A 26,404-nucleotide genomic window follows, 5' to 3' on the forward strand; every position below is an offset into this window, starting at 1 on the left:
CTGGGGCACACTATCCTCTACCCACGCCACGCTAACATTTCATTCATACTGCAACCACCATTGAGTACAGACGACACAAGTTATTTTCCATTATATTTTATTTGTTTTCCACGTTTATTTGTGTATTGTTGTGCTGACGAAGGGTTTGTACCCGAAACGTCCATTGTCTGTTTTGTTCCCATACGAAGCCTTTCCATTTTCACTCTTTCGTTAGTATTTTACGATCACCGGCTTCAGGCAGCCCTTACCGTTTTCTACTTATATACATATATAGCCTTTATCTTTTACAATGATACTAAGACAGGCGTTATTATAATATTCAATGTTTATAAGTTGTAGATATGCTGCACACTTGTATATTGACATAAGTTTAAATTTGAATACGCTCACCACTGCATAATATGAAGGAAGTATTGTTCACAATTGGACATCATTTTTGTAAAAACAATCGTATCTTGAACGTTTATGTAATTATTGACATCGTACATGGTTGGGTATTGTTGTTGTAGAAGTATATACAAGTAATCCAATTGTTCAATAAAGAATGTAAATATAAAAAGGTTCATGGAAGAAATCTGTGTTGATACAGATATTATTTTATGAATTCTGTCAAGTTTGTATAAGATGAAAGGTACGATGTAATTGAGGTTGCTGTGTATTTGTAGTCTGTAGATTGTGTTGATTCTGGACGTATCAATGGCGTAGTCGAGATTGTTACTCCATTTTAATGTATTCGTGGATAGACCAAAGGGATTAGGACATTTTCCGACCTATGTTGTGGTTGTGTTTGAGTTGCCTCTGTCGTTGTCATCAGCGTTCCCGTTATGACTGATGGTTGCAAGTGTCCTCTTTCGTGATGACTGTATCATGTTTTAGTGCAAACACTACTTCTGCCTTTGATTAACTCGAATTATTCCCCTTAGAAAATCCCTAATTTAATGAAATATGATTTTGTTTATGTTATCGTAGCACTTCCTACCATTTCAACTGATTGCCGAATGATTACACAGTTAAGATTTGACAATTGAACATAACTTCTTCTTCAACTCAGTTACACATTGTATGATATAAATGTTAAATTCAAACCACGCAGTAAATATTGATTACAATTACAACAGCAAATCGATAGGAGAAAAATATGATAATCAAAATATTCTCAGAAACGATATACACTCTGGTCAATAAAAATTCAATGTTTCGCGCCTTTGCCCTCGGCTTATAAAAATATTCATATAACTCATTGCGACGTTATCTCGCGCCTCTTAATATAGCATTGATAATTGTGTGCGCTTTAACCACGCGCATCGTATTTATAAAAATTCTCCGCCTTCTGCATCATTTCATAATGTTAAACCATGCGCTTTAATCAAAAGCAAAATAAAATATTCCCGAACGCCTCATTCCTGCGTCTCGTAATTTAAATCGTGTGCACTTTAATTACCGCGTCTTACATCACTGCGCTTATTTACCCACTATGCATTTACAGCATTTTACCATATGGGTTACTTATAATTCGCTGATTCTTAACAAGTTAACCACTTGTGTCACAAATATTATCAGCTCACATGACATGGTAATGCATTTTCAATATTTCCGTAATAACATTTTAACTCCCATTACAAGACATCAGTCTTTCATAATAATTAATACTCCGTCATTTTATTTGTTCTCCGACTTTAAACCAAAAGTCCGTTATTCCGTTAATATGAGAATATGTCTCCTTTTAAAAATCACGATGAAACGTGTTTCAAAACAAAACTAAACAAAACAACGATTGACTCATATTCCGCATAAATCATTTCAACTTAATTTCCAGTGATAAAATCCAAATGTCTTATGTAGTCTATTATAACGCCATGTCTCATTACACAACTAAATAAGCTCTGTTGTCGATTATTTGGCTGCGTTAACCACACATTCATTACCAAGAAAACAAACAGATATAAAACTGTGCTCTTTGTCATGAACCCATGAATCTCAAAGAGTCAATATCAACCTACCAATTCATCCCTATTGACGGGAGAAAAATATAATCAATGATGTTGTAATATAACAATAAATACCATAAGACATTTTTCAATTATCAAAACTTATAATTTACGTGTTTTTATTGCCATCGTCTTCTTGAGTCATTATGACAGAAAATAAAACGTAACAACATTAAATAATGGACCAACTGTTTATGTAATTCCAACAGTAACATACAAAAATTGAAATAAAAATCGACACATCTTTGTTACTGATATTAACAAAACATTGCCATTAACGGTACAAATTAATATTCGAAGATCTATTCCGAAACGCTTGATTGTAAGTAAACGCATTTTCATTTATTTTGAAAAATAAAACGCACTAAAATATTCATTTAAATACTGCAATTTTTCTCTTCATCTCTCCCTCTCCTCTTTTTAAATATTTAAAATACATATAGCATCAATATATTATTATTATTATTATTATTATTATTATATTATTATTATTATTATTATTATTATTATTATTATTATTATTATTATTATATTATTATTATTATTATTTTGCCGTTCTATAATATATTGTTTTTAGTTTTTAATATATTTTTTTGTTCCATCTATGGTTCTTAATTTCAATATTATTTCGTTTATTTTTTTTTTAAAAACCGTATTTTATCAGAATTTTAGGAATCATCTATAATTTCAATAATTTTTTCCAACATTTCATTACAAAAAATTATACTACTTCACCTTCAAAATTGATATTCATTTTCTTTTCCAAATAAAAATATTTTCCTATCTGTTCACAATTATTCTCTTCAAAATTCGAGTCTCACAAAAACTTCAATAGATGTTAACACCGCAACAATATACATTTCTTGTGTATCCATGGTTCGGAATAATAACATCTTTACATCCTGGTCACGGCACCAAATAAGATACATAATGTGGGGTAGTTGCACACATATGTAATGGCTTGTGATCGTATAGTGGTGTTTTTGATAGATGGTAGTATTATCCTTTGCGTCGTGTTGTAGATGTTAATAATGACGAAAGAGTTCAAGGGCCGGTGATGATAATTGAATGCACAACATCAAGACATTCAAATAAAAGTCCAGATTCCAAGTTTCATTTCTTACAGTTTTATTTGTTTGTGATAAATTCAAAATCCAAATCAAATAGCATGGTCATAATTCAATCAGTTTCATAAATTCCAAATCCGTATAATCAGTCCACGTGTAAAGTCAATTTGCCTAAGTAACCATTTTCAATATACGTGGAATATTTCTAAGTCCGTAAAAGCAAATAAATGATGGTGAGCACAAAAGGTTTAAAGTGTGCAGCTCATGGTCAAGTTGAATCCTCCCGTTTTCCTCGAAACATCCTCTTTTATCCCTATCAAAAATTTACCCACAGTTCCATTGTTTCCACGCCCCCTTGCAGTTTTGACAGTTCCCTGTCAGTCTATAATCCAACCCCTAAGAGTAAGACCAAATCATAATCAAACCTGAAACGTCAATTCCTACATATTGGTGTTAAACCCCCCTTTTATGATATAATATTACTTTTGGTAAACGTTAGTTCAGTACGCCCAAATAATCTGTACGCCCAAATAATAAATTCCAACTATAATTTGATGCTATTATCCCCAATAACCAAGTAACACCGATCAAAGAAAGTAATTTTCTAGTACTCAATATAATGACCAATCCTTTAACTTTGGAACGTAAAACTGACCTAGACTACTCAATATAATGACCAAGTTTAACTGATATACAAGCACTGTGAACTCATTAAACCCACTTGCTATAAGCTAACTCTCTTACACACACCAATGCCCTCTAGATTGCTATGGTACACACACATTCTATCTACTGTTACATAGTTACATATAATTGGTGGTACTCGTGGACTGTGATGGTGGAATGTAGACTGTGATAATCAACTACATTCCTTTATGTATCCATGATACACGACATACCAATCTGATTACATGCTGGCGAGCACGGCCTGTCGACCCTGCTTGTACAACGACAAAACACATTATTTTTAAAAGAAGAAAAAATGGCCGGAAAACACACACTTCAAATATCAGTCGATTACCCATTTAACTACGTACTCGGGGGGAAAAACGTTTTTTAAAATTTGGCCAGGAAACGCGTCCTTCAATAAATATCGATCGCTTTAAATTACCCTCATCTTGGTAAAATCTCTCAAACCCGGGACCTGAGGGTTTTTAACCAAGATGGGGGTCATTAAAAGCTATCTATAATATTATTTGAAGAACGTGTTTTCTGGCCAAATTTTTTAATACGTGTCTTTCCAGAGTAAGGCAGTTAATTCGTTCACTGGTTCCAACCTTCAAAACGTCTCAAACATTATAGCCTCTTATAGCTAAGTTTATTGGCTATTTAACATGTAGGCAGTCATTAATTTGATCAATATTAGAAATAAAATTTTCTGAGAAATGAGAATTTGTGATTAGTGCATGGCAGAACGGGTAGGTACTTGAATGTAGGGATAATTAAATCACACCATGATGCCCTTGTCTGTTTGTTATTGTTATCATCCCCAAGACGACGAAGGTTGTTATCATCCCCAAGACGACGAAGGTTGTTATCATCCCCTAGAAGACCAAGGACGTTACGAGTGTCTTTCAAACATGCAATTAATATATAAAATATAAATAAATGAATAATAAATGCGTATCAACAGTAATACTTAAGTTGAGTGGTTTGGTCCGTTTAACGAGAAGAAGAAGAATGACTTGAGCTTATATAAAGCGCAACATCAACGAAATGTACTCAAGCCACTTTAAAAGGGGTCCCATGCCAACAGCAAAGTTTAAATATAAGACGAGACATAATCCAAGTTGAGGGGAATTGGCAGGAATATTAAATATATATATATATATATATATATATATATATATATATATATATATATATATATATAGAGAGAGAGAGAAAGAGAGAGAGAGAGAGAGAGAGAGAGAGAGAGAGAGAGAGAGAGAGAGAGGAGCGGTAGGGGCTACCTGAAGCCTGTGATCGTGAAAATACTAACGAAAGAGTGAAAATGGATAGGCTTCGTAAGGGAATAATACAGACAATGGACGTAACCAAAACGGAAGTTTCATATCAGAGAGAGAGGGTGGGGGGGGGGGGGGGGGGGGAGAGAAATAGAAAAAGAGAGAATGGGAGAAGAAAGAAAGGGAGGGAGAGAGAGAGAGAGAGAGAGAGAGAGGGAGAGAGAGAGAGAGAGATAGAACGAGAGAGAAATGGAGAGAGACAGAGAGAGAAATGAAGAGAGACAGAGAGAGAGAGAAAGAAAGAAAGAAAGAAAGAGAGAGAGAGAGAGAGAGAGAGAGAGAGAGAGAGAGAGAGAGAGAGAACGAGAGAGAAATGGAGAGAGACAGAGAGAGAGAGAGAGAAAGAGAGAGAGAGAGATAGTGAGAGAGAGAGAGAGAGAGAGAGAGAGAGAGAGAGAGAGAGAGAGAGATGTAAAGATGTTATGACGAATTAAGCTGTCTTCTTAGCTAAGCCTACTCATTCTTTCACGCCACCTTCCCTTCCCGCCAAAGCACATCTACATGTCAGGTCTATCTCAAGCGGTTTATCTTAGTCATCTCACCAGGTCGACTTTTTTGTTATCTCTATCATACAACGTTGATAAATATCTTCTGTTTATAGTTCCATACCAAGCCCACTTCATTACTGCCGTACACTGACAAAATACACGTATTTAAATTTTGGCCAATTTTGCGAAGTTCTAGGTTTGAAAGTTTTTGCCAACACGAGGGTCAACATAACCAGTCAGGAAAGAGAGGTATTTTTTAATTTGACAAGAAAACTCGTCCTTTTAAAAATGACCGATTTAGTTGACCCTCATCTTGGCACAAGAAGAAAACTCTTAATCCTGGGACCTCGCGAGTTTTATGGCCAAATGTTTAAACACGTACTATTTTCAGTGCACGGCAGTGTATCATTAGACCTATACCGCCAAGAATTGCCAGTAAATCTGTTTTTAAAATGCTAAACAAGTCATAGGCAATGCACATCGGTATAATTTGTTTTTTCTTTTAATGGCAATTTACCCGAGCAACAATCTATGGACAGAAACTTTTCTTCTTTTCTTCTTTTATTAATGTGGAGAGTCATTTGTTTGTTTCTCTCGCACTTTATTTTGGTCACCACATTTAAGGGCACGTTTCTTTTCATTGATATATATATATATATATATATATATATATATATATATATAATATATTATAATATATATATATATAGATAGATAGATAGATAGATATTAATGTATATATATATATATATATATATATATATATATATTATATATTTATATATAATATATGGATGGATGGATGGACGGACGGACGGACGGACGGACGGACGGACGGACGGTCAGACGGACGGACGGACGGACGGACGGACGGATGGATGGATGGATGGATGGATGGATGGATAGATAGATAGATAGATAAACCAAAACAAGAGAGTATTCTATTCCCTAAATTGTAAGACCCCAACTGCCCAAAAGACTTCCATAGAATAATATAATAGTCTCAGGTACGTATGAGACTTTTTGACAGGTTAGAGAAAATCTTAATCAGTCGATCTTTTATGTAAAAATTAGCCAGAATATTTTTCACCAAACAAAACACGGGAGATGTGACACACACACACACACACACACAAACACACACACACACATACACACACACACACACACACACACACACACACACACACACACACAAAGCCGCTCGGACAGGCATAGCCGACTGCTTACGAACAATAGAATGAAAGAAGTTTACATCTCTCTACTCTGTATTATTGATTCGATCAATCAGACTAAAAACGTTAAAGATTACACAGATAGTTTTCTTTGATGGTAATTTTGATCAAACATGTAGAACTAGTGAGTTTTTTAATTAAACGCATATACCAACGATGTTAAAGTTAAATGTCATTTTTTACATTATGACGGCTGTCCGAGGGGTGTAGTTAAATTCCTTTCCACGAATTGTCTATTGATGCAATGCGTTTAGGTGAAATACTCACAACATCCGCCAGCCAGTTTAAACACAAGAAGACACAAAACTGTGTGTATCCTTAAAGTTTATAGTCTGATTGATATAATTTAGTGAGATCAAATCCCTAACAGACGGTCTAAAAATACAAACAAAGAGCTGAGTGACGTCAACTTCGTTTTCTCAATATCTATTCCAGACAGGGGAAAAAGTGTTCGATCATTGTGCTTCAGTATGGATGCTGTGCGTTTGGCTAAGACGCTCACAACATTGCCATCCGGAAATATAACGGCCCATCACACAAAACGATGTGTAACCTAAAACTTTCATAGTCTGGATAATACAGTTTAGTGAGAAATACTCATAAACATGGATGAAAAAAAAAAAACAATAACAAAGACCTGAGTGACATCAACTTCATACTATCTATTAGCTCTATGGTCAGGTTTATTTTTAGCCCAATCTTTTTGTTTAGTCTTCACTTCGATTTGGTCTCTTCGTGCGTCTCGTCTTTATTTTTACTTCCCATTACATCCTTTCAGCTCGCCAGTGGAATGCGGTGAAGGGAGAAGGAAACTGTGATTGGGGAGGTGAGCCTCCGGTCAAGAAAGCGGAGAGAAGAGAAGAGAGAGGGGGGGGGGTTGGGAGGGAAGAGAGACAGAAGGGGGGGGGGGGGGGGAAGGGAGAGAAAGAGAGAGAATGAGAACGAGAGAGACATTGAGAGAGAAAGAGAAACAGATAGATAGATAGATAGATAGATAGATAGATAGATAGATAGATAGATAGATAGATAGATAGATAGATAGATAGAGAGAGAGAGAGAGAGAATGAGAACGAGAGAAAGATAGAGAGAGAAAATGAGAGAGAAAGAGAAATAGAGAGAGAGAGAGAAAGAGAGATAGATAGATAGATAGATAGATAGATAGGTAGAGAGAGAGAGAGAGAATGAGAACGAGAGAAAGATAGAGAGAGAAAATGAGAGAGAAAGAGAAATAGAGAGAGAGAGAAAGAGAGATAGATAGATAGATAGGTAGAGAGAGAGAGAGAGGGAGAGAGAGAGAGAGAGAGAGAGATGTCCAATCCCTGGTGAAACTTGAACCCGTTGCTTTTCCTTCTTGGTTATCCTTGTAAAAAAGTTATTAGGTCTTGAACACCTTTTTATTATTATTATTGTTTTTATTATTATTATTATTATTATTATTATTATTATTATTATTATTTATTATTATTATTATTATTATTATTATTATTATTATTATTGCTTTCATTAATAAAGAAATCGCATCCGTAGAATCGAGAGCCGAAAGGAAAAAAACCGGTCCCCACAGTTCGATTGACTACATTTTCGAATTTAGCTTCTTGTAAACAAATAATATCTAATAATTAGATTCATCCCTAGCCAATTGATCAATTTTAACTTTACTATTGAACATTTTTACATTAAATGTTCCAGTGTTATCCTGTTAACTGTCGTACTCCAAAAAGAACATGCATTTAAACATTTGGCCATAAAACTCGTCCCGAGAATATCGATAGATTGAAAAGTCCCAGGTTTGAGAGATTTTGCCAAGATTCATTTAAATCGATCAATATTAGAAGGAAGAGTTTTCTGGCCAAATGTTTTAATACGATTTTTCCCAGAGTACCGTACGGTAGTTAATTCGTGAAAGAGCGTTACATACAGGTTTTCATCAGAAACGCGAAAATAAGAAAGCGCCTCATTAGAAAAATGAGTCGGTGTTGCGATCCTGGGTTTACTGGAACTTTTTGTTCTTACCCCCTAGCTCGTCCGTCAAGCAGTGATTGTGTAGCTAAGTCTTGTTCAAATGTAACAATAACCACGTTCAACTTAACCTAACGGAAACCGAGAAAAGCTCCGGATTCAAGAGCGTTATGACTTTAAAGAACGCAAAGAAAATACAAACAAAAATCAAATTCTCACAATCCTCATGTGTTCATCAACCTTGTACTCTGTAATAGGTACTGCATTTCTCTTACTTTAACCCCAATCGCCTCGTTTTTGTCTGTCAAGGCAAGGCAACAACAATATTATTTATTATTATAGTTATGGCAAGTGCCACAAAACGTTCTCATAAACAGAGTTGCTATGTGTGGGAATGCTAACACGCACACACTAACACACTCACGCACATACACACACACACACACACACACACATAACATTGTTGTTTTATTCGTTATCGATATATAGTTTGTGTTTACGTTTATGGTAATGCTAACAATTTGATGCCTCCGCTCAAATGTCATAAGCACCCACACAGACATTGCTTAGTAGATAGAATAAACAGTTCAGTAAAAATGCTACCCAGTTGTGGCTGGAAAAACAATTATTAATTATTGTACTTAAATAATTTATAATTCGAGCGTTAATAAGCTTAACCAATCAGAATATTCCGTTCCATTTAGCCCAATCGTCCCTTGATCGACTGTTTATCTCCTGTCAACGAAAAGGTCTGACAAACATTTCTTAATTCCCATAGTACTACCGACAAAGAAAAAGGCTCCAACAGATTTTCAGAATGCCAAAACGATGCGTATATATTTTTTATGGAACTCGTAAAAGCGATTATCGCTACTCTGTCCGTGAGTTGGTGGGGGGGGGGGGGGGGGGGGGGGTATTCCTTTCCAAAACCCCACGAAAAGTTTTTCTCTATGCAGTTGACCGATAGCTATATTTGGTACATGCCAGCAGTAGAATAGGATAGCCCCGCAGTTTGTAACTACTGATGAGGGAATTGCATCGCGACACCATACGGAACAATGCATTTTTTAAGTCGCCTGTATTAAAATTGTGAGCGATGCCCAGTATCTGTGGGGTTAACTGCTTTGCCTGACAGGCAAGTACTCAAGGTGGCTATGGGTCGACACCATGAAACAAAATTGTGAATTCAAAAGCACATAATGATTCAATAACACACACCCATTTATCTACTTGATTAATCTTTCTTTTTAAAAATAAAAGCTGGTCATTCAAAATATTTAGCTATTATCCATTTGATATTCATAATTTTTCACGACGTTGTTTATTGGTCGTTAAATGGGCAATAATTTACTTTTTTATAAATATAAATTTCTAATCAAAACTGAACCAGTGAAATATTTATTCGACTAGTTTCAACAAAATATACCGTAATTGATGTAAGCTTCAAAAGTATATGCGCTGTATGTTAATTGAATAACCCGGGACTCATACTTCAAGATAATAGTTTGAGGTTGGGTTTTTTAAAGGTATCCATGTCAAAAGATTGCCAGGGATCACATGGCCGTCAGTAGGAAGCATCGATTGGATTCAATAGTCTGATGTCACGTCGCCCAGCAACGGCGAGCAGGGTGGTTCTGAATAAAGAAAATCGGTACTTTTTATTCTTCATGCTGACTAGAACTTTTCATATGTCATGTGATCAGAATGTATAAAAGTCAAAACATGATCATATTTATTATGTGTTTCTCCTCTGGATACACGTTTATGCTCATCGGAGAAATATTTCATAAGGGCGTCCGCCATTGTTCCGATAGTTTAGAGCCAGTTACTAAGTTACCATACGTCATTACGAGGGAAGTGACGTCACGACTGTTGAACCCTTTTCGACGTATATCATTATTTATTCCGATAGAACGTCATTGTTTTAAACCGTAATTTTTGACCTACTCAATAACCCTCGTATGATATATTATGAAATTATGATATTCACATTTGTGTTCAAATTCCTTCCCTAATTAATCGGATATAATATCAGAATAGAATAGATGATGTAAATTGAATTTATAGATAAAATGGCCAGTTTGACATTTCATTTTCTCACAGTTTTAGAAACCATTTTCATTCTCGTTAATAAATAAATGAAACGGCCTAAATGAAATAGAATGAACCAGTTTCATACTCTTGGTTACAATATGAAACTTTTGTACTTATTTAGCAGGTCTGATGACCAAAATGTTTATGGGCTCATTTTTGTAATGGAAATATTCTCGAACCAACGAGAAATAGTGTCCATTGCAACACTTTTAAAACGCGCCCGTAATTGTGTTCGGTTATCAGACTTGCAAAACCGGTGCACCAATGCCTATTATAAATTGTTTATTAATTTATTATTATGGTATATTATATCATATAATATTTATCATTATATCATATAATATTATATATTTATTATATTATATTTATATTATATTATATTATTTATATTATATTATATTATATTATTATATTATATTATATTATATTATATTATATTATATTATATTGGCATAAGTTCACTCCGACATAACCCCAGTTTTAGAGACAGTGGATCTGAATCATAATTTCTCCAGGGAATCATATTATATTATATCTTGAATGGATCCCAAAACTCATCGACACAATCTAAGAATTTCATATAAACGCCAAATTGATTTATTTGTGACTCTCTCTCTCTCTCTCTCTCTCTCTCTCTCTCTCTCTCTCTCTCTCTCTCTCTCTCTCTCTCTCTCTCTCTCTCTCTCTTGTTGATGAAGACGTCATCGTTATTTTTAGCCCCTGGGAAATGGAGGTGGGACGGAAGAGAACCGGGGAAGGATGACTGGATGTCTGTCATCAGATCATGACTACACATCAGATCGATCCCGTCTGCTGACCTCCGACCTCCCAAGTGTGTGAAGAAAATGCGTTACACGTTACATCCCAAAACTCGACGCCAGGTGCCAAAGCTGCCAGTTTGGCATTTCAATTGCTAGATTCAGTGTCAAGCATTTTAAAAATCATTCGACACCAAAACTTCCATTGTATTTTCTACGTTCACATTAAATAAAGTCACAAGTCTGATAATCGAACGCAAATGCGGTTTGAATTAAACAATTTTGTATTTAATTATGAATAGTGTGGGTTGGTTTGGCGGTATCTCCGCTGTAGCAATGAGACTATAACAATTTGAAAAGTAGACAGGGCATTTGTAAATAAAGAGGCAACTTATGTTTTACTATATAATTATATTTCATTTAATGATGGTTATGATAATGATAGTGATGATGATGATGATGATGATGATGATGATGATGATGATGATGATGATGATGATGATGATGATGATGATGATGGTGGTGGTGGTGGTGGTGGTGATGATGATGTTAATAATAATGATGATAATGTAGATAATAATGATGATGATATTAAAATTACTATAATACTAATAATAATAATAATATAATAATAATAATAATAATAATAATAATTAATAATAATAATAATAATAATAATAATGAGGATGATGATGATGACGATAATAATAATAATAATAATAATAATAATAATAATAATAATAATAATAATAATATAATAATAATAATAATAATAATATTAATAATAATAATAATAATAATAATAATAATAATAATAATAATAATAATAATAATAATAATAATAATAATAATAATAATAACAATAACAATTATACAATATAAATATAATTTTAATGAAAAAAAAATAAAATAATAATAATAATTCATAGGCAAATCAAGGATTCATAGAGTCAATAAAAACAAATACAGTAAAAATATGTCTTAAGATTCTTTTTAAAGGTAGGTAAAGACTTGCACTCCCTCAGACCACGCGGTAGTTCATTCCAAATCTTGGGGCCGAAACAAGCAAACGATCTATCACCAAATTTTGTTCTTGATCTTTTTTTCCGAAATTTTCGTTTGGTCATTACATGATCTTAAAGTGTAATTTTCAAATTTACACATGACCACGTGGTCTGTGAGATATGCCGGTGCTATACCAGTAATAATAATAATAATGATAATAATAATAATACTAATAATAATAATAATAATAATAATAACAACAACAACAACAATAATAATAATAATAATAATAATAATAATAATAATAATAATAATAATAATAATAATAATAATAATAATAATAATACTATGGTCCCAGGTTTCAGAGTTTTTAACATGTTAAGTGTCATTTTAATCAATCGATATTTGAAGGACGGGTGTTCTGGCCAAAAATTTTGAGATCCATTTTTTTTCCAGAATCATCTGAACAAGTGTGCATGAAAGGTGCCTACCAATGCAAGAAAGAAAAATACAAGACAAAAAACCCCATCCCAGTCGAAGTAGACTGAATTGTTGGGATGGGTTGGGGTTTTTTTCCTTGTATTTTTCTCTCTTGCTTTGTCTGGCACTGTTCATACACAATTGTTCAGATTTTTATGCGGCTATGTGGTCTAGTGGTATTTCGCATCGGAAGGTCCTGGGTTCGAAACTCGCTCGGCGCATAGTTAAGTTTTAGGAGAAGGCTCTTTGCTCCCATTCTCTCACCGTACTCAGGTGTAAAACGAGTACTTGGCCGTTAACAGCGTTGTCTCTGTCCGAAAAAAATTGTAATATCGCCTAACAGGCGTCATGTCCCGTCCTACATGTTAAATGTTGCTGTTGGCCAGGGACCCCTTGCAAAAAGCTTTCAGCTCGTTTAGTGGATATTGCTTTATATAAAAGCTCTTTTTTTTAAATCTTACACCGGTGCCAGCTACCCAGTTTCTAAATTTCATAATAATCTACGATATATATGTAAATATATGTGTGTATATATATATATATATATATCTACGATTTCAATTAATTGTCAACTTTGGATGTTTTGTTTTTACTTTGCTGATCACTAAAATCATTTGACAACCGTGCGAGACATGCCTATCACAGTGTTGATAGATGAGTAAATAACTAAAGCATTTGTATAGTGCTATATCCATCAAACGTAATCAAAGCGCTTTACAAGGGGCCTCCAGCCAACCGCAACACTTAACATGTAGGACGAGACACGAAGCCTATGTTACAATCTTTTTTTTTTCGACAGAGACAACGCTGTTAACGGTCAGGTACTCATTTTACACCTGAAGACGGTGAGAGATTGTGAGTAGAGAGCCTTTTCCTTACTAACTATGCGTTGCTCGGAGCGGGTCTTGAACTCTGGACCTTCCAATTCGAAGTCGAGTGTCATACCACTAGATCACATAGCCATGTGCTATGTGGTCAATAATGAAGAAGGTGACAAGGATGACAAAAAAGGTTGCGCTTATGGTGTGTTATGACTAAGGTCCTTAACCGACGTGTACTTTTTGGCAGGTCTGATAACCCAAATTGTTGTGGCCTCATTTTTGTAACGGAAATGCTCTCAAACCAGCGCAATATAGGATTGTCTATTACAATTACAACAATGTTAAGTTAGACCCATAATTGCTTTCGGTTATCAGACCTGCAGATATGTGCACGTCATCCTAAACAGACAATAATCGCTCCATGGCGAGCAGGAAGATCGCAGTTGCTGTGTCTTTTATAACACCTATGTTCTACTTTCCTTTTCTGAGTTGCTTTCTGCCTTTGTCTTGCATTGAGACTACTGGTTTTTGTGTTGACCCTGGCCGGAGTCGTAAAACAGTCAAAAGATTATTTTTTGTTTTTGAAGATGATATTTTTCCCCTGCACATCAATTCTCTATTAAATACTGATATATATATATATATATAGGGGCGGGTGTATGTTTTGAATATAATAGTTTGTAAAAATTTGAGCGTACTCCTCTAAATTGGGTCCTTTGCTTGTATCCGGATGCGAATTTTAGGTAATCTCAAGCTATGTACATTGATTGTCTGTTCTTGGAATCTACTTCTGCACCCTTTTTGAACCAGTAAATTTTGTCTTACTTTTTTCTTATTGAAATGTTAACCTAGAATTTTTCGCTACCTCATCTTCTTCTTTGTCTATTTGCTGGCGCTGAAATGACCATAAAGTGTCGCAAGCACCCATAAAAAATGCAAACGAAAGAGGCATTCAATAGTATAAGTGCTGGTTAATTGGGTCGTTCCGATGTGTGGAAGAATTAGGAAATGTATAGAACAATTGTAACCCATCGTCTCAAAACGGTATTATGTCGGGTTGAATATGGCCCCGAAAAATGAATTTAGGAATGAAACGATAATAAATTCAAACGCCAAACGTTTTGCATTGCAAGAAAGGGTATTTATTATTCAGCATAACGAAGAAATAATAGCCCAAGGTTCAAATGTTTGTGCCTTTAGATTCAATTTCCAAAACCTTGTTCACCCCAATATAATGCCGTTTTGAGCCAATGGGTCAGATGTGACCTACCATCTCAAAACGGAATTTTGTCGAGGTGGTTAATAAGCCTCTAAAAGTTAAACCAGTTAATAGTCGTAGTCTGGTAAAACTCTTATTTTAAAATATGGCAAGAACATTTGTCCTTCAAATATCGATCGATTTAAATGACCCTCATTTTGGCAAAAACTCGCAAACAAGGGATTTCTGCGAAGTTTCCTGGTCGAGTTTTCTGGCCAAATATCCCAGTAGGGGCTACGTGTTTTTTTCCAGAGTGCGGCATTTAACTGGTTAAATTTGTCAACCCCTGATTTCCAGTCGAGCCTAGTTTAGCATACAGGGGATAATAATCGCTGGTTAATTCGTTGCATGTTATGTGTTATCTATAACCATATTTATATGAATGAGAGACAATTAGATTCAAATACATTGGGTTGTTAGCCACACCCTATAATTATATATATATATATATATATATATATATATATATAGAGAGAGTAAGAGATGAGAGAGAGAGAGAGAGATGAGAGAGAGAGAGAGAGAGAGAGAGAGAGAGAGAGAGAGAGAGGGAGAGAGAGGGAGAGAGAGAGAGAGAGAGAGAGACTTAACGAATGAGAAATCATTTCACATTGCTTTCTATAATATAAATATGATCTCACCATTGTTACACTAAGTTGACTTTGATCTTTTCATTCCTCACTCGTTATCCATCGTTTATTTATCATCATAGTACTTGGATAAAATGCGACTGCCAGTTCTGTTTTGAGGAAAAGCCAAATGGCATGAAAGAAAATGCTAAATTGTACGCGGCGATAGACAACGCCATAAAGTTCTGTAGGTAGATGGTTTATCCTGGGAAACAGATTATTATACTAAGTGGCCGTTTATCAAATCATGAATCAGGCAACCGGTGGCAATAGCAACATATGCATTCTACTTTATATTATACTAGATTATAACCAAATGACTGTCAGAAGTATACGCAAAGCAATTCTTTTCAGCCATAATAGCGTGTGCCTATTATTTTAAATTAGATATAAACTATGTCTTCAAGATTTTTAATTTGGTTATGATCAAATCGTTATCGTTGAGTTTGGTTGTCTGGAGATTCAGTTTTATGTTTTTGTTTTGTTTGTTTTTAAGGGTTTTACGGCGCTTGCAACACATTTAGGTCATATCAGCGCCATTAAAAAAAAAGAAGAAAATGGGATAGTAAAAAGTTCTAGAATTACAATTAAAGCACCCAATAAAAAGTAAGACATAGGGGAACTGGGAACAAATAGGGATCAGATGTAGATTCCAAGAGCAAATATCATCAATGTACGTAGTTTGGGGTCACCTATAAGTCTCATCCGGACACAAGCACAAAATCCAACAAAGAGGAATACACTCAAATGCTTACATTATACATTCAAAATAACAAATATAATAATGCATAACAGAGAGATAATTTACAAGGAAAAAGATATCATCTCCCAAAACAATAACTATGCATTTGACTGTTTCCCTCCCAGCCAGGGCCAGGACAGAAGCAAGTAATCTCATTCCAAGACAAAGACAGAACGCATGTTGGAAAACAGATATAATGGGATAGAAGACACAGTATGTACCCCCCTGCCCACTCAGGAACCCCACCCAGAGATTCAGTTTTACATCATTCATCACAAATTGATAAGCAAGAAGAGTCAATCCAACGTGACCCTAAATCAAAATTATCTGGTGACTGCAAGAGTGGCGTTCGTATAGTTTGCTGTGTTTAGCGTTCGAGAAAAGTGTGCAAGATGTCAGACGATAACTCTATTCCGAACATGCTCTAATTCTACGTGTTACAGGTTTATGATCTACGTAATCTTCTTTGTATTTTCCAGTTTTGGGAATGCATCTCCGACGAGCATGGCATAGACCCTACAGGCAACTACCATGGAGACAGCGACCTGCAACTTGAGCGTGTCAATGTTTACTATACAGAGGCATCAGGTAGGTATAAAAGGTCTTTTATGTGCGTCAGACGTCTAATCGGTAACTGTTGTCTAGTGGAAAATTAAACCAATGAAATCATTTCATTTTTCTTGGTAAATTAAAAGTAGCAAACATTTAATTGAACTCAGTGTTATCCAAATAATTGAATCCATATAACTCCCTCAGTTTTAACACGGAGAATACAGAATCATTAGATAAAAACCGTATACAACCAATGATACTATATCATTTATTATTAGATGTCTTTACATTTACAGTTAGACGTTAATTATTATGTGACGCTGAATATTTTGTCAGTTTTATACTGTTGAGTACATAAACAAACAAAAATGTGATAAATTTAAAAGATCGATGAATTATAACTCCCAGTAAGCCAAGTTGACCACATTTTCGTCACGTAGTCAAAAGGAACTTGAACAGAAGTTTATTCCGAGTTCTATTGTGTTGAACAAACACTAACAATTGCATGTGTGTATCGCCAATCTAATAATAATAATAATAATAATAATAATAATAATAATAATAATAATAATAATAATAATAATAATAATAATAATAATAATAATATCCATCTCCCCAATCACTGCTGAGTGGATGGATCAGAACCGATACCAGTTCCATTGGATTGAAAGGCGAGTACTCTACAGCTGAGTTATTGGGATCCCGATTCCGATAAAGGTTCGGATTGCTCATTTAAAAAAATATTTGATGCATAAGATCGCGATTAAAATGTTACCTTTATTTAGTGAATCAAGGTCTATAAATATTTAATTTGTATTTAAAAGTACTTACAAGTGCCATAAATGGCTACATTTCTTATGTATTTTGATATATATATATATATATATATATATATATATATATATATATATATATATATATATATATATATATCCCAGTTTTCATAGCTGATTTCATCGCAATGACCCTCTCATAGTGCTTGGACCGATGCAAGTTTGAATCGACATACCAATGAGATAAATACATATCCAATGTTCAAATTTCAAATTTTCAATTTTTCCCTGATTTTTTAATCTTTTTTTTTCTTCCCCAGGTGGTAAATACGTCCCAAGGTCAGTTCTCATCGACCTAGAACCTGGTACAATGGATGCCGTAAGGTCAGGGCCATTTGGCCAATTGTTCAGACCAGATAACTACGTATTTGGACAGACGGGAGCAGGAAATAACTGGGCCAAAGGTCACTATACAGAAGGGGCGGAGCTTGTGGACGCCGTGATGGATGTGATCCGAAAAGAATCGGAAAATTGTGACTGTTTGCAGGTTTGTACTGGTAATCCTTTTCCCAAAATGTTGCCTTTTTGCAGCAATGTATGAGTGGCACTGCTCATCTTAGCGGGTAAAAGCTTACACGTTATATGCGCTATGATTATAAGTTTAATTTTTGTGTCAAAGGGGAAAAAATCAAAAACATTTGGCATCAGCTTGGAAATATTCTTTTAAAAATAAATAAATAAAAACTCAACTTTCGAAAGTGTATTTAATCAACGTAATTATATGTGTTAAAAGCAAAACAAATTGGAACGATTGAAAGGTACAAAATACCAAAAGGATTCTTGGTCTCTTGCATTTGACAATTCAAACTCGTTTCTGATGCTTGTTTGGTATCTGGTAGTGAATTCCTGACGCAAGAATACAAGAAACCGATGGATTATTACTTCAAGCAAGGAGCCAAATACAGAGGGCGTACACCAACTTCACTTCCAACAACATAGAATCAAGATCTCAAAAAATATCAAATATATTTAGAAACAACAACCGAAGAACTGATTTCAACAACACAAGGAAACATCCAATTGCCTCAGCACCTAAGCACACATGATGACGTTCAAAACCGAAGAACGTTTGCACTGGACATAGATTTATGGAAACAAATTACTAACTGGATATTAGAAACAGACAGACACACTCGAATTAACACACATGCACAAACACACACATACACACACGTACACACACACACGTACACACACACACACACACACACACTTTCACGGCAAGCGTCCATAGAGACAGCGCAGCCATATTCATTCATTCATTCATTTTTTTAAAACATCGGTACACATTCTTCTCGTCGATGTGGCGCCGATGGCAATAGTCCAATTTCACGTCTTGTAAATAGCATTTTGGACGTGATCAGATGTGGAAGGATGGCAATGATCGAAAAAAAAAACAACTCTTCCTCAGCCTTTTTAATTTTCAGTTAATGCTGCAACCAATATCCATTTGACTCAAGGGTGCATACGTAAAATGATATGGCTTTAGCAGCAACAGATACTATTGTAAGAGTTGGTGTTCAAAAAGGACGCATAGCAAGGGCCTTTTATTGTATGAATAGAAATTTGGCTCCTTTTGGCCTGTATCTAGAATTTAAAAATTAATAATGAATCATAGTCAGTCCGGTGAAACCGTGAAACTGAGCTCTATAACTGTGAATTATCTGTTAATTTTTCATTTATTTAATTTGTTTTAACCAAGTTAAAACTAAAGATATCGGCTTACTTCTCCTAATTTTGAATGTTGTTTGTTTATTAGTACAGCTTTTCGACCGTTGAACTTTTCTTCAAGGCGTTGACATAAGTCACATTAAATTGTTGCGAGTGCTGTAAAATCCATAAAAATGAACAAAAGTTGTTCTTCGGCAATCTAAGGCACCAATTAAGTATACCCGGGCATCAATCGACTGGAACAGTACTTCCAAGTTCCTGTTTGTTTTGTGCGGGTTTGTTGTCATGATGACACTTGCTTTTGGACCAATAGGTCCCTCCCTGGTCAAGTGAGTGGCACGAAGCCGGGTCCTACAAAGGGCTACTCACACACATACTCTTACCGCATTCAGATGTAAAATACATAATGAGAGGAAGGTCACTGTCATTGATGTTTCTGTCGAAAAAAATGTTATGGCGTCTTACAGGCGTTTTGTTTCGTCCTCCATATTAAGAGTACCTTTTGACTTTGAACAAATTTAATGGACTTAACACTCGACAAAAATGTTTTTATTTTGTTTTGTTTTTCCTTATTTATTTTGTTTAGTTTTATTTATATTGGTGTTTGTTTTTGTTGTTGCTTTTTTTTTTTTTTTGGTATTGTTTTTTTTTTTTTTTTTTTGGTGCTGTCGTTTTATTTTTTGTTTGTATGTTTGCTTGTTTTTTTGTTTTGTTTTTTTTTTTTTTTTTGGGGGGGGGGGTTGTATTTGTTTTTGTTTGTTTTTTGATTTTTTTTTTCTTGTTTTGTGTGTGTGTGTTTTTTGGTTGTTTTTTTTTTTGGGGGGGGGGGGGGGGTTGTTGTTTTAAATTTGGATTGCTTGGAAAGTAGACAAGGCATTGAGAAGAGGCGTGTTGATGGAATAGTATTATGGGAATGTGCCTTCATTTATTTATATTTAATTTGTCGCTGATGTGTAGAGGTATGGTCTTGGACTGTTGTAGCCATCCAAAATTCACAACTTGAACTGACCAAGATGCGGGGACGACCACCAAAAGAACAGAATAGCACAACAAATTGGATCATTTGTCTCCCAGAGCACTTCTAACAACTATAGATATATATACACAAACCATTTTCTTCCAGTGATCGTTGCCTTGTACTGTGATATTTTTAATGGCTAGACGTCTACGCTTTAATTCACAAAACGACAAAAATATGTCAAAAGGTTCAAGCTGACCATTAGGCATCTCAGCAGTATGCCCTCTGGAAACACAAATAGCACACTTTTTTTCGTCCTGATGGAACTGGATATTTTAAGCCATGAAGCAAAACAACGTTGTCTCTATCCAAAATCTTTACTGGAGTCAATAAAGTTGCATATATAGTCATACATAGTCATACTTGTTAGATGTGCTTTGTTCCTCCTCCTTAAAGTAGTCCTTCAGAGCCATTCGGCCCTTTGGAGCCGGAGTTTATCCCGGTTTCTAAAGCGTGAAACGGACAATAGCAATTTCTTGCTATTCTTTGGATAGGATGCTAATCTTTCGCCGTGAAACGGACAATAGCAATTGCTTGCTATTTTTTGGATAGGATGCTAATCTTTCGCAAAGTACTTTCTGCCAAATCTAGCAAACTCAGCTACCCATTCACTGCTGAGTGGACAGGGGGGAGGGGTCAGAAAAAAAATCTCGACTGCACCCGGGATCGATCTCGGTCCCTTTGCGTGTGAAGCGAGTGCTCTATCAACTGAGCTATCGCCCCCCCCCCCCCCTCCTCCTCCTCCTCCATAAGCAGGATATTATTTGTCTCTTTACAAAATTGTAATGCATTTACTGCATGGTGTTTACCTAGTCTAGTGTTTACCATGGATAAGCCTCTATTGTTATTTTTACTATTTCTCCGGTATCCAGGGCTTCCAGCTCGCCCATTCCTTAGGTGGGGGCACTGGTTCTGGTTTGGGCACGCTTCTCATCAGTAAAATGAAAGAAGAATACCCTGATCGGATAATGACATCATTCTCTGTGGTCCCTTCTCCAAAAGTAAGTAAATAGATGAAAGAGAGTGAGAGGCAGAGAGGGAGAGAGAGAAAGAGAGAGAGTGTGTGTGTGTGTGTGTGTAGGAGAGAGAGAGAGAGGAGAGAGAGAGAGAGAGAGAGAGAGAGAGAGAGAGAGAGCATAGTTAGATATCCTAAAAACCTTTTAAATCGAAAAACAAAAGGATGGCCTATAACGCATAAATAGAAAAATGCAATATTCAGTGTAATGAATGATTAACTGAATGCGATTTAAAATATTGTCCTTTTCCCCCATATTCCTATTTTCTGACAAACTCTCAAAAATACCGAAGTCATTTACCGGTCTACTAACTAGAGATTATTTCTCTTTTAAAAGCTATAAGTGCTGATGCAACGTCCGTCACTCAGTTATCTAGAGCGAGCGAATGCTTAACCAAGCATTAACCAATCAGTATATTGGTTCTGTAAAACGGGACTGTCAAACATTCCTCATCTCATTGAGCTACTCAAAGGGAAAGGGAAATGCCGAAACGGTACTTTCGTTGAGAAGTGGTCCTTGCCGAGTGCCGATTTCATGTAATGTTGTCAAATAAAGAAGGGCATTTTAAAGTGAATTTACCCAATTATGATAAAAAGAATGGACCCAAAGGTAATCAAATAGAAAGAAAAAAACATGTGTTCGGAGACGTTATGGATAAATAACTAAATATGTAAATAAATAAATATGTGAAATTGAATGTAAGCTTCAATTTGATATACGAAAACAGATAAAATGGAGGTTACGTGTTTCCCCTTAATCAACAAAAAACAGGATGAAGGAAACACGAACGAGATAATGTGGTAGTGGTGTTGTTAATATCAATCTTTGATCTTGCTTACATTCAATCTCAAATTGTAATTTATTTCTTCGAGATTGGAGCAGCACGATTTACATAACGTTTCAAATAAAATGATGGGATAAGATAAAGAGTAGATAATTTTATTACGCACATTGCAATCATGATATCAAAATGCATAATAATGCGATAAATCAAATAAATACATATGTACATCAAAATAAAGCATTTCACTGATTTACCTTGCTTATTGCGCTTAAAATTATTTCATATATTATTATTCCCTTAGTAATAAAATATCACTATTGATAGGCAGGTACTCATTCACATCTGAGTCGATGTTGCATATCAAATAAATAAATAAATAAATTAATAATAATTATAATAATAATAATAATAATTTTATAATAATAATAATAATAATAATAATAATAATAAAAATAATAATAATAATATCATAATAATAATAATAATAATAATAATAATAAATAATAATAATAATAATAATAATAATAATAATATAATAATATAATAATAATAATAATAATAATAATAATAATAATAATAATAATAATAATAATAATAATAATAATGATAATACTAAGAAGAAGAAGAAGAAGAAGAAGAAGAAGAAGAAGAAGAAGAAGAAGAAGAAGAAGAAGAAGAAGAAGAAGATAAGAAGAAGGAAGAAAAAAATAATAAGAAGAAGAAGAAGAAGAAGAAGAAGAAGAAGAAGAAGAAGAAGAAGAAGAAGAAGAAGAAGAAGAAGAAGAAGAAGAAGAAGAAGAAGAAAAGAAGAATAAAAAAATAATAATAATAATAATAATAATAATAATAATAATAATAATAATAATAATAATAATAATAATGGTAGTGCCTTCCTGATCGTCTGTCGAGCATCTTTAGCCAGTTAACTGCTGTACTCTGGAAAAACACGTTTAAAAAAACATTTGGTTAGAACACTCGTTCTTCAAATATCCTTAAAACCCTCATCATGGCAAAAACTCTCAAACCTGGGTGTATAGGATATGCATCTGTTTTACCACGTTTATCATCACTTTAATCGATGAGCAGAATATTACATGAATAGAATTCCTCATACATAATGAAAATGATTTCAAAGAAGGCGGGCTCCAAAATGACAATGGTGTAATAATAATATATTTGATTTTTTTAAAAATATTTTTAAAAAGCTTATCATCCATGTTATATGAAGTCCAGATCAAATCGTTTCGGGTAGAGATGAACGCAGCATTATGGCTGACCCACACTGAAGACTGACTCCGACGACCCGGCACTGCCGTCCTCTGCCGTCTTCCGGATAAAGACGTCGGGCACGGACAAAATACTAAGAATAAAGAGAAGAGCCGCTAGACCTACCCATGCCAAGCACCTAAAAAACGGCTCTTCTCTTTGTTCTTAGTATTTTGTCCGCGCCCGACGTCTTTATCCGGAAGACGGCAGAGGACTGCAGTGCCGGGTCGTCGGAGTCAGTCTCCGGTGTGGGTTTGCCCGAAGACTTATATATTAACCTTGTTTTGATTCTGTAGGTTTCAGACACAGTGGTAGAACCGTACAATGCAACATTGTCCGTCCACCAACTGGTTGAAAACACTGATGAAACCTATTGCATAGACAACGAGGCCCTTTACGACATCTGTTTCCGTACCTTGAAGCTTTCCACCCCAACTTATGGGGACCTTAATCATTTGGTGTCCATCACCATGTCTGGTGTAACAACATCGTTGAGATTCCCCGGACAACTGAATGCAGATCTGAGAAAACTAGCCGTCAACATGGTTCCTTTCCCACGCCTTCATTTCTTCATGCCTGGATTCGCTCCTCTGACGTCAAGAGGAAGTTCACAGTACCGTGCTCTTACAGTACCTGAACTTACGCAACAGATGTTTGATGCCAAAAATATGATGGCGGCTTGTGACCCAAGACATGGGCGGTAATATCAAATAATATGTGACCCATCGCCTTAGTCTCAATGTCGGGATGAAGTAAAGGTCTAAATAGTAAATCTAAAATTCGCATGATTACAAATCCCAGATCTTAATTGTTTGACATTATAATTTATTCACCTAAAAATGCAAATAATATATAGACAATAGAATGGAATTTGACGTCACTCGGCGCTTTGCTATAGTTTTTAGACCGTCGGTTAGAGATTAGTTCTCACTGAAGTCCTTCTAACAGACCATAAATGTTTAAAATGGTTGTATTGGTAAGCGCATTTCAGATAAATATTTTAACTTAACCTAAATTCGTGTTTTTGCTTTAGATTCAAATTTCTGCATCTGGTTCCATCCGACATATACCGGATTGAGGCGGTCGACCACATTTTATAAAACAGAACATTTATATTCGATCCAAATCTCCATCTGATAACACTCGGGGTGTAATACAGTTACATAATGGTATGAAAAAGAATAGCATCAACCAGAAGGTAATGACAATAGACTAGACGAAAATATCTTAGATCTAACATTCACATCATTTGATAAGGGATCAGAAGTAAGAGATAAGTAAAATAGATACGTTTGGACAAGTAAGTTTAACATAAGTCGAATATGTTTGATTGGAAATTAAAGATCTGAAAAACTGTGTATGAAATAGTGCCAGAAAAAGCAACAATTAAAAACACAATAATAAAATACATCTCAGATCATCAGATTACCGGTAATCAAGAGGTCTGAGGTTCGATCCATAGTCGAGGAAGACTGATTTTTTGGGATTTTTTTTTTTTTCTTGTATTTTTCCTTCTTGCTTTGTCTGGTAGTTTCATACATAGTTTTTAAGATCTTTATCTCACACCAGTGCCAGCTCCTTAATCTGTCAATTTCGTCGAAACTTGTAGACCTACGTGTAAAGATTAGATGCTTTTTATATGTTGACAATCCGCAAAAATGAATTGTTAGGGAATTCCAAATCGAAGGTCCAATATTGGTGTATGATCCTATAGTCTTTGAAAAATCCCTTGATTTCCCTTTCAGGTACCTGACTGTGGCCGCCATGTTTAGAGGTAGGATGTCCATGAAGGAAGTGGATGAACAGATGCTGAACGTCCAGAACAAAAACACTTCATATTTTGTGGAATGGATTCCTAACAATATAAAGACTGCCGTGTGTGACATTCCTCCGAGAGGACTTAAGATGTCGTCGACTTTTATTGGAAATAACACTGCAATACAAGAGTTGTTTAAGCGCATCTCAGAACAGTTTGTTGGTGAGCGTTTGTTATCAATAGGATTAAGTTCGATTGGTTTTCTTGTTGTAGTAATTATTGTTGTTGCTGTTCTTGTGCTTATTTATGCGGTTTTATGTGGGGAGGGCTTTGCTATCTATGTTTTCGTTGTAATTATGGTTTTAATACTTCATATTATCATAATCATCATCATCATCATTTTTATTATTTGCTTATTATCATTAGAGTCATTTCCATCATCACAATTATTACTCATTCATCCAATGTTCCATCTACCAGCCATGTTCCGTCGCAAGGCTTTCCTCCACTGGTACACTGGTGAGGGTATGGACGAGATGGAATTCACGGAAGCCGAGTCCAACATGAATGACCTAGTGTCCGAATATCAACAGTACCAGGACGCCAGTGTGGACGACGGGAACGAGTTTGACGAGGACGACGGAGAAGACTTTAATGAGGAAGCAGAGGAGGCTTAATGATAATAATATGGCATGACCCACCGCCTGAAAAAGATATTATATATGGGGCGATTTGGTTACGGAGAACTGCATTCGTATTAAAAAGATATTATGAAACTGAAGTGAAGTTTAAATGTCTCATTGATGAGAATTGGGCTAAATTCTGCAAGTGCGAAAAACTAAAATGTCTGATTACTAATCATTTTAACGTTAGAATCATTAAATGGTAGCCTGTACACACCGACATACAGTAGTCCCTGGATTCTAGTTCTAGCACGCCGAATTCAACACGGCACGCTGGATCTGGGTGGCCAAATTAAAA

General features: G+C 35.1%; 1 protein-coding gene across 6 annotated transcripts in view; it reads left to right on the forward strand.

Moving 5' to 3' along the window:
* Positions 1–26,204, forward strand: part of LOC144977068 (tubulin beta-2B chain-like) — a 35,724-nt gene extending 9,520 nt beyond the window's left edge. For all 6 annotated transcript variants that reach the window (XM_078921809.1, XM_078921810.1, XM_078921811.1 and 3 more), the window contains exons 3-8: positions 17,007–17,115; positions 18,173–18,399; positions 21,474–21,602; positions 23,964–24,367; positions 25,413–25,645; positions 25,904–26,204. In XM_078921809.1, the coding sequence (XP_078777935.1) occupies positions 17,007–17,115; positions 18,173–18,399; positions 21,474–21,602; positions 23,964–24,367; positions 25,413–25,645; positions 25,904–26,100 (1,299 nt within the window). In that variant the 3' untranslated portion in view covers positions 26,101–26,204. The remainder of the gene's footprint in view (positions 1–17,006; positions 17,116–18,172; positions 18,400–21,473; positions 21,603–23,963; positions 24,368–25,412; positions 25,646–25,903) is intronic.
* Positions 26,205–26,404: the final 200 nt, after the last annotated feature.

Source organism: Berghia stephanieae, chromosome 7, assembly GCF_034508935.2.
Source record: "Berghia stephanieae isolate SIO BIC M18660-M18661 chromosome 7, UCSD_Bste_1.3, whole genome shotgun sequence".
Classification (NCBI taxonomy): Eukaryota; Metazoa; Mollusca; class Gastropoda; order Nudibranchia; family Aeolidiidae; genus Berghia; species Berghia stephanieae.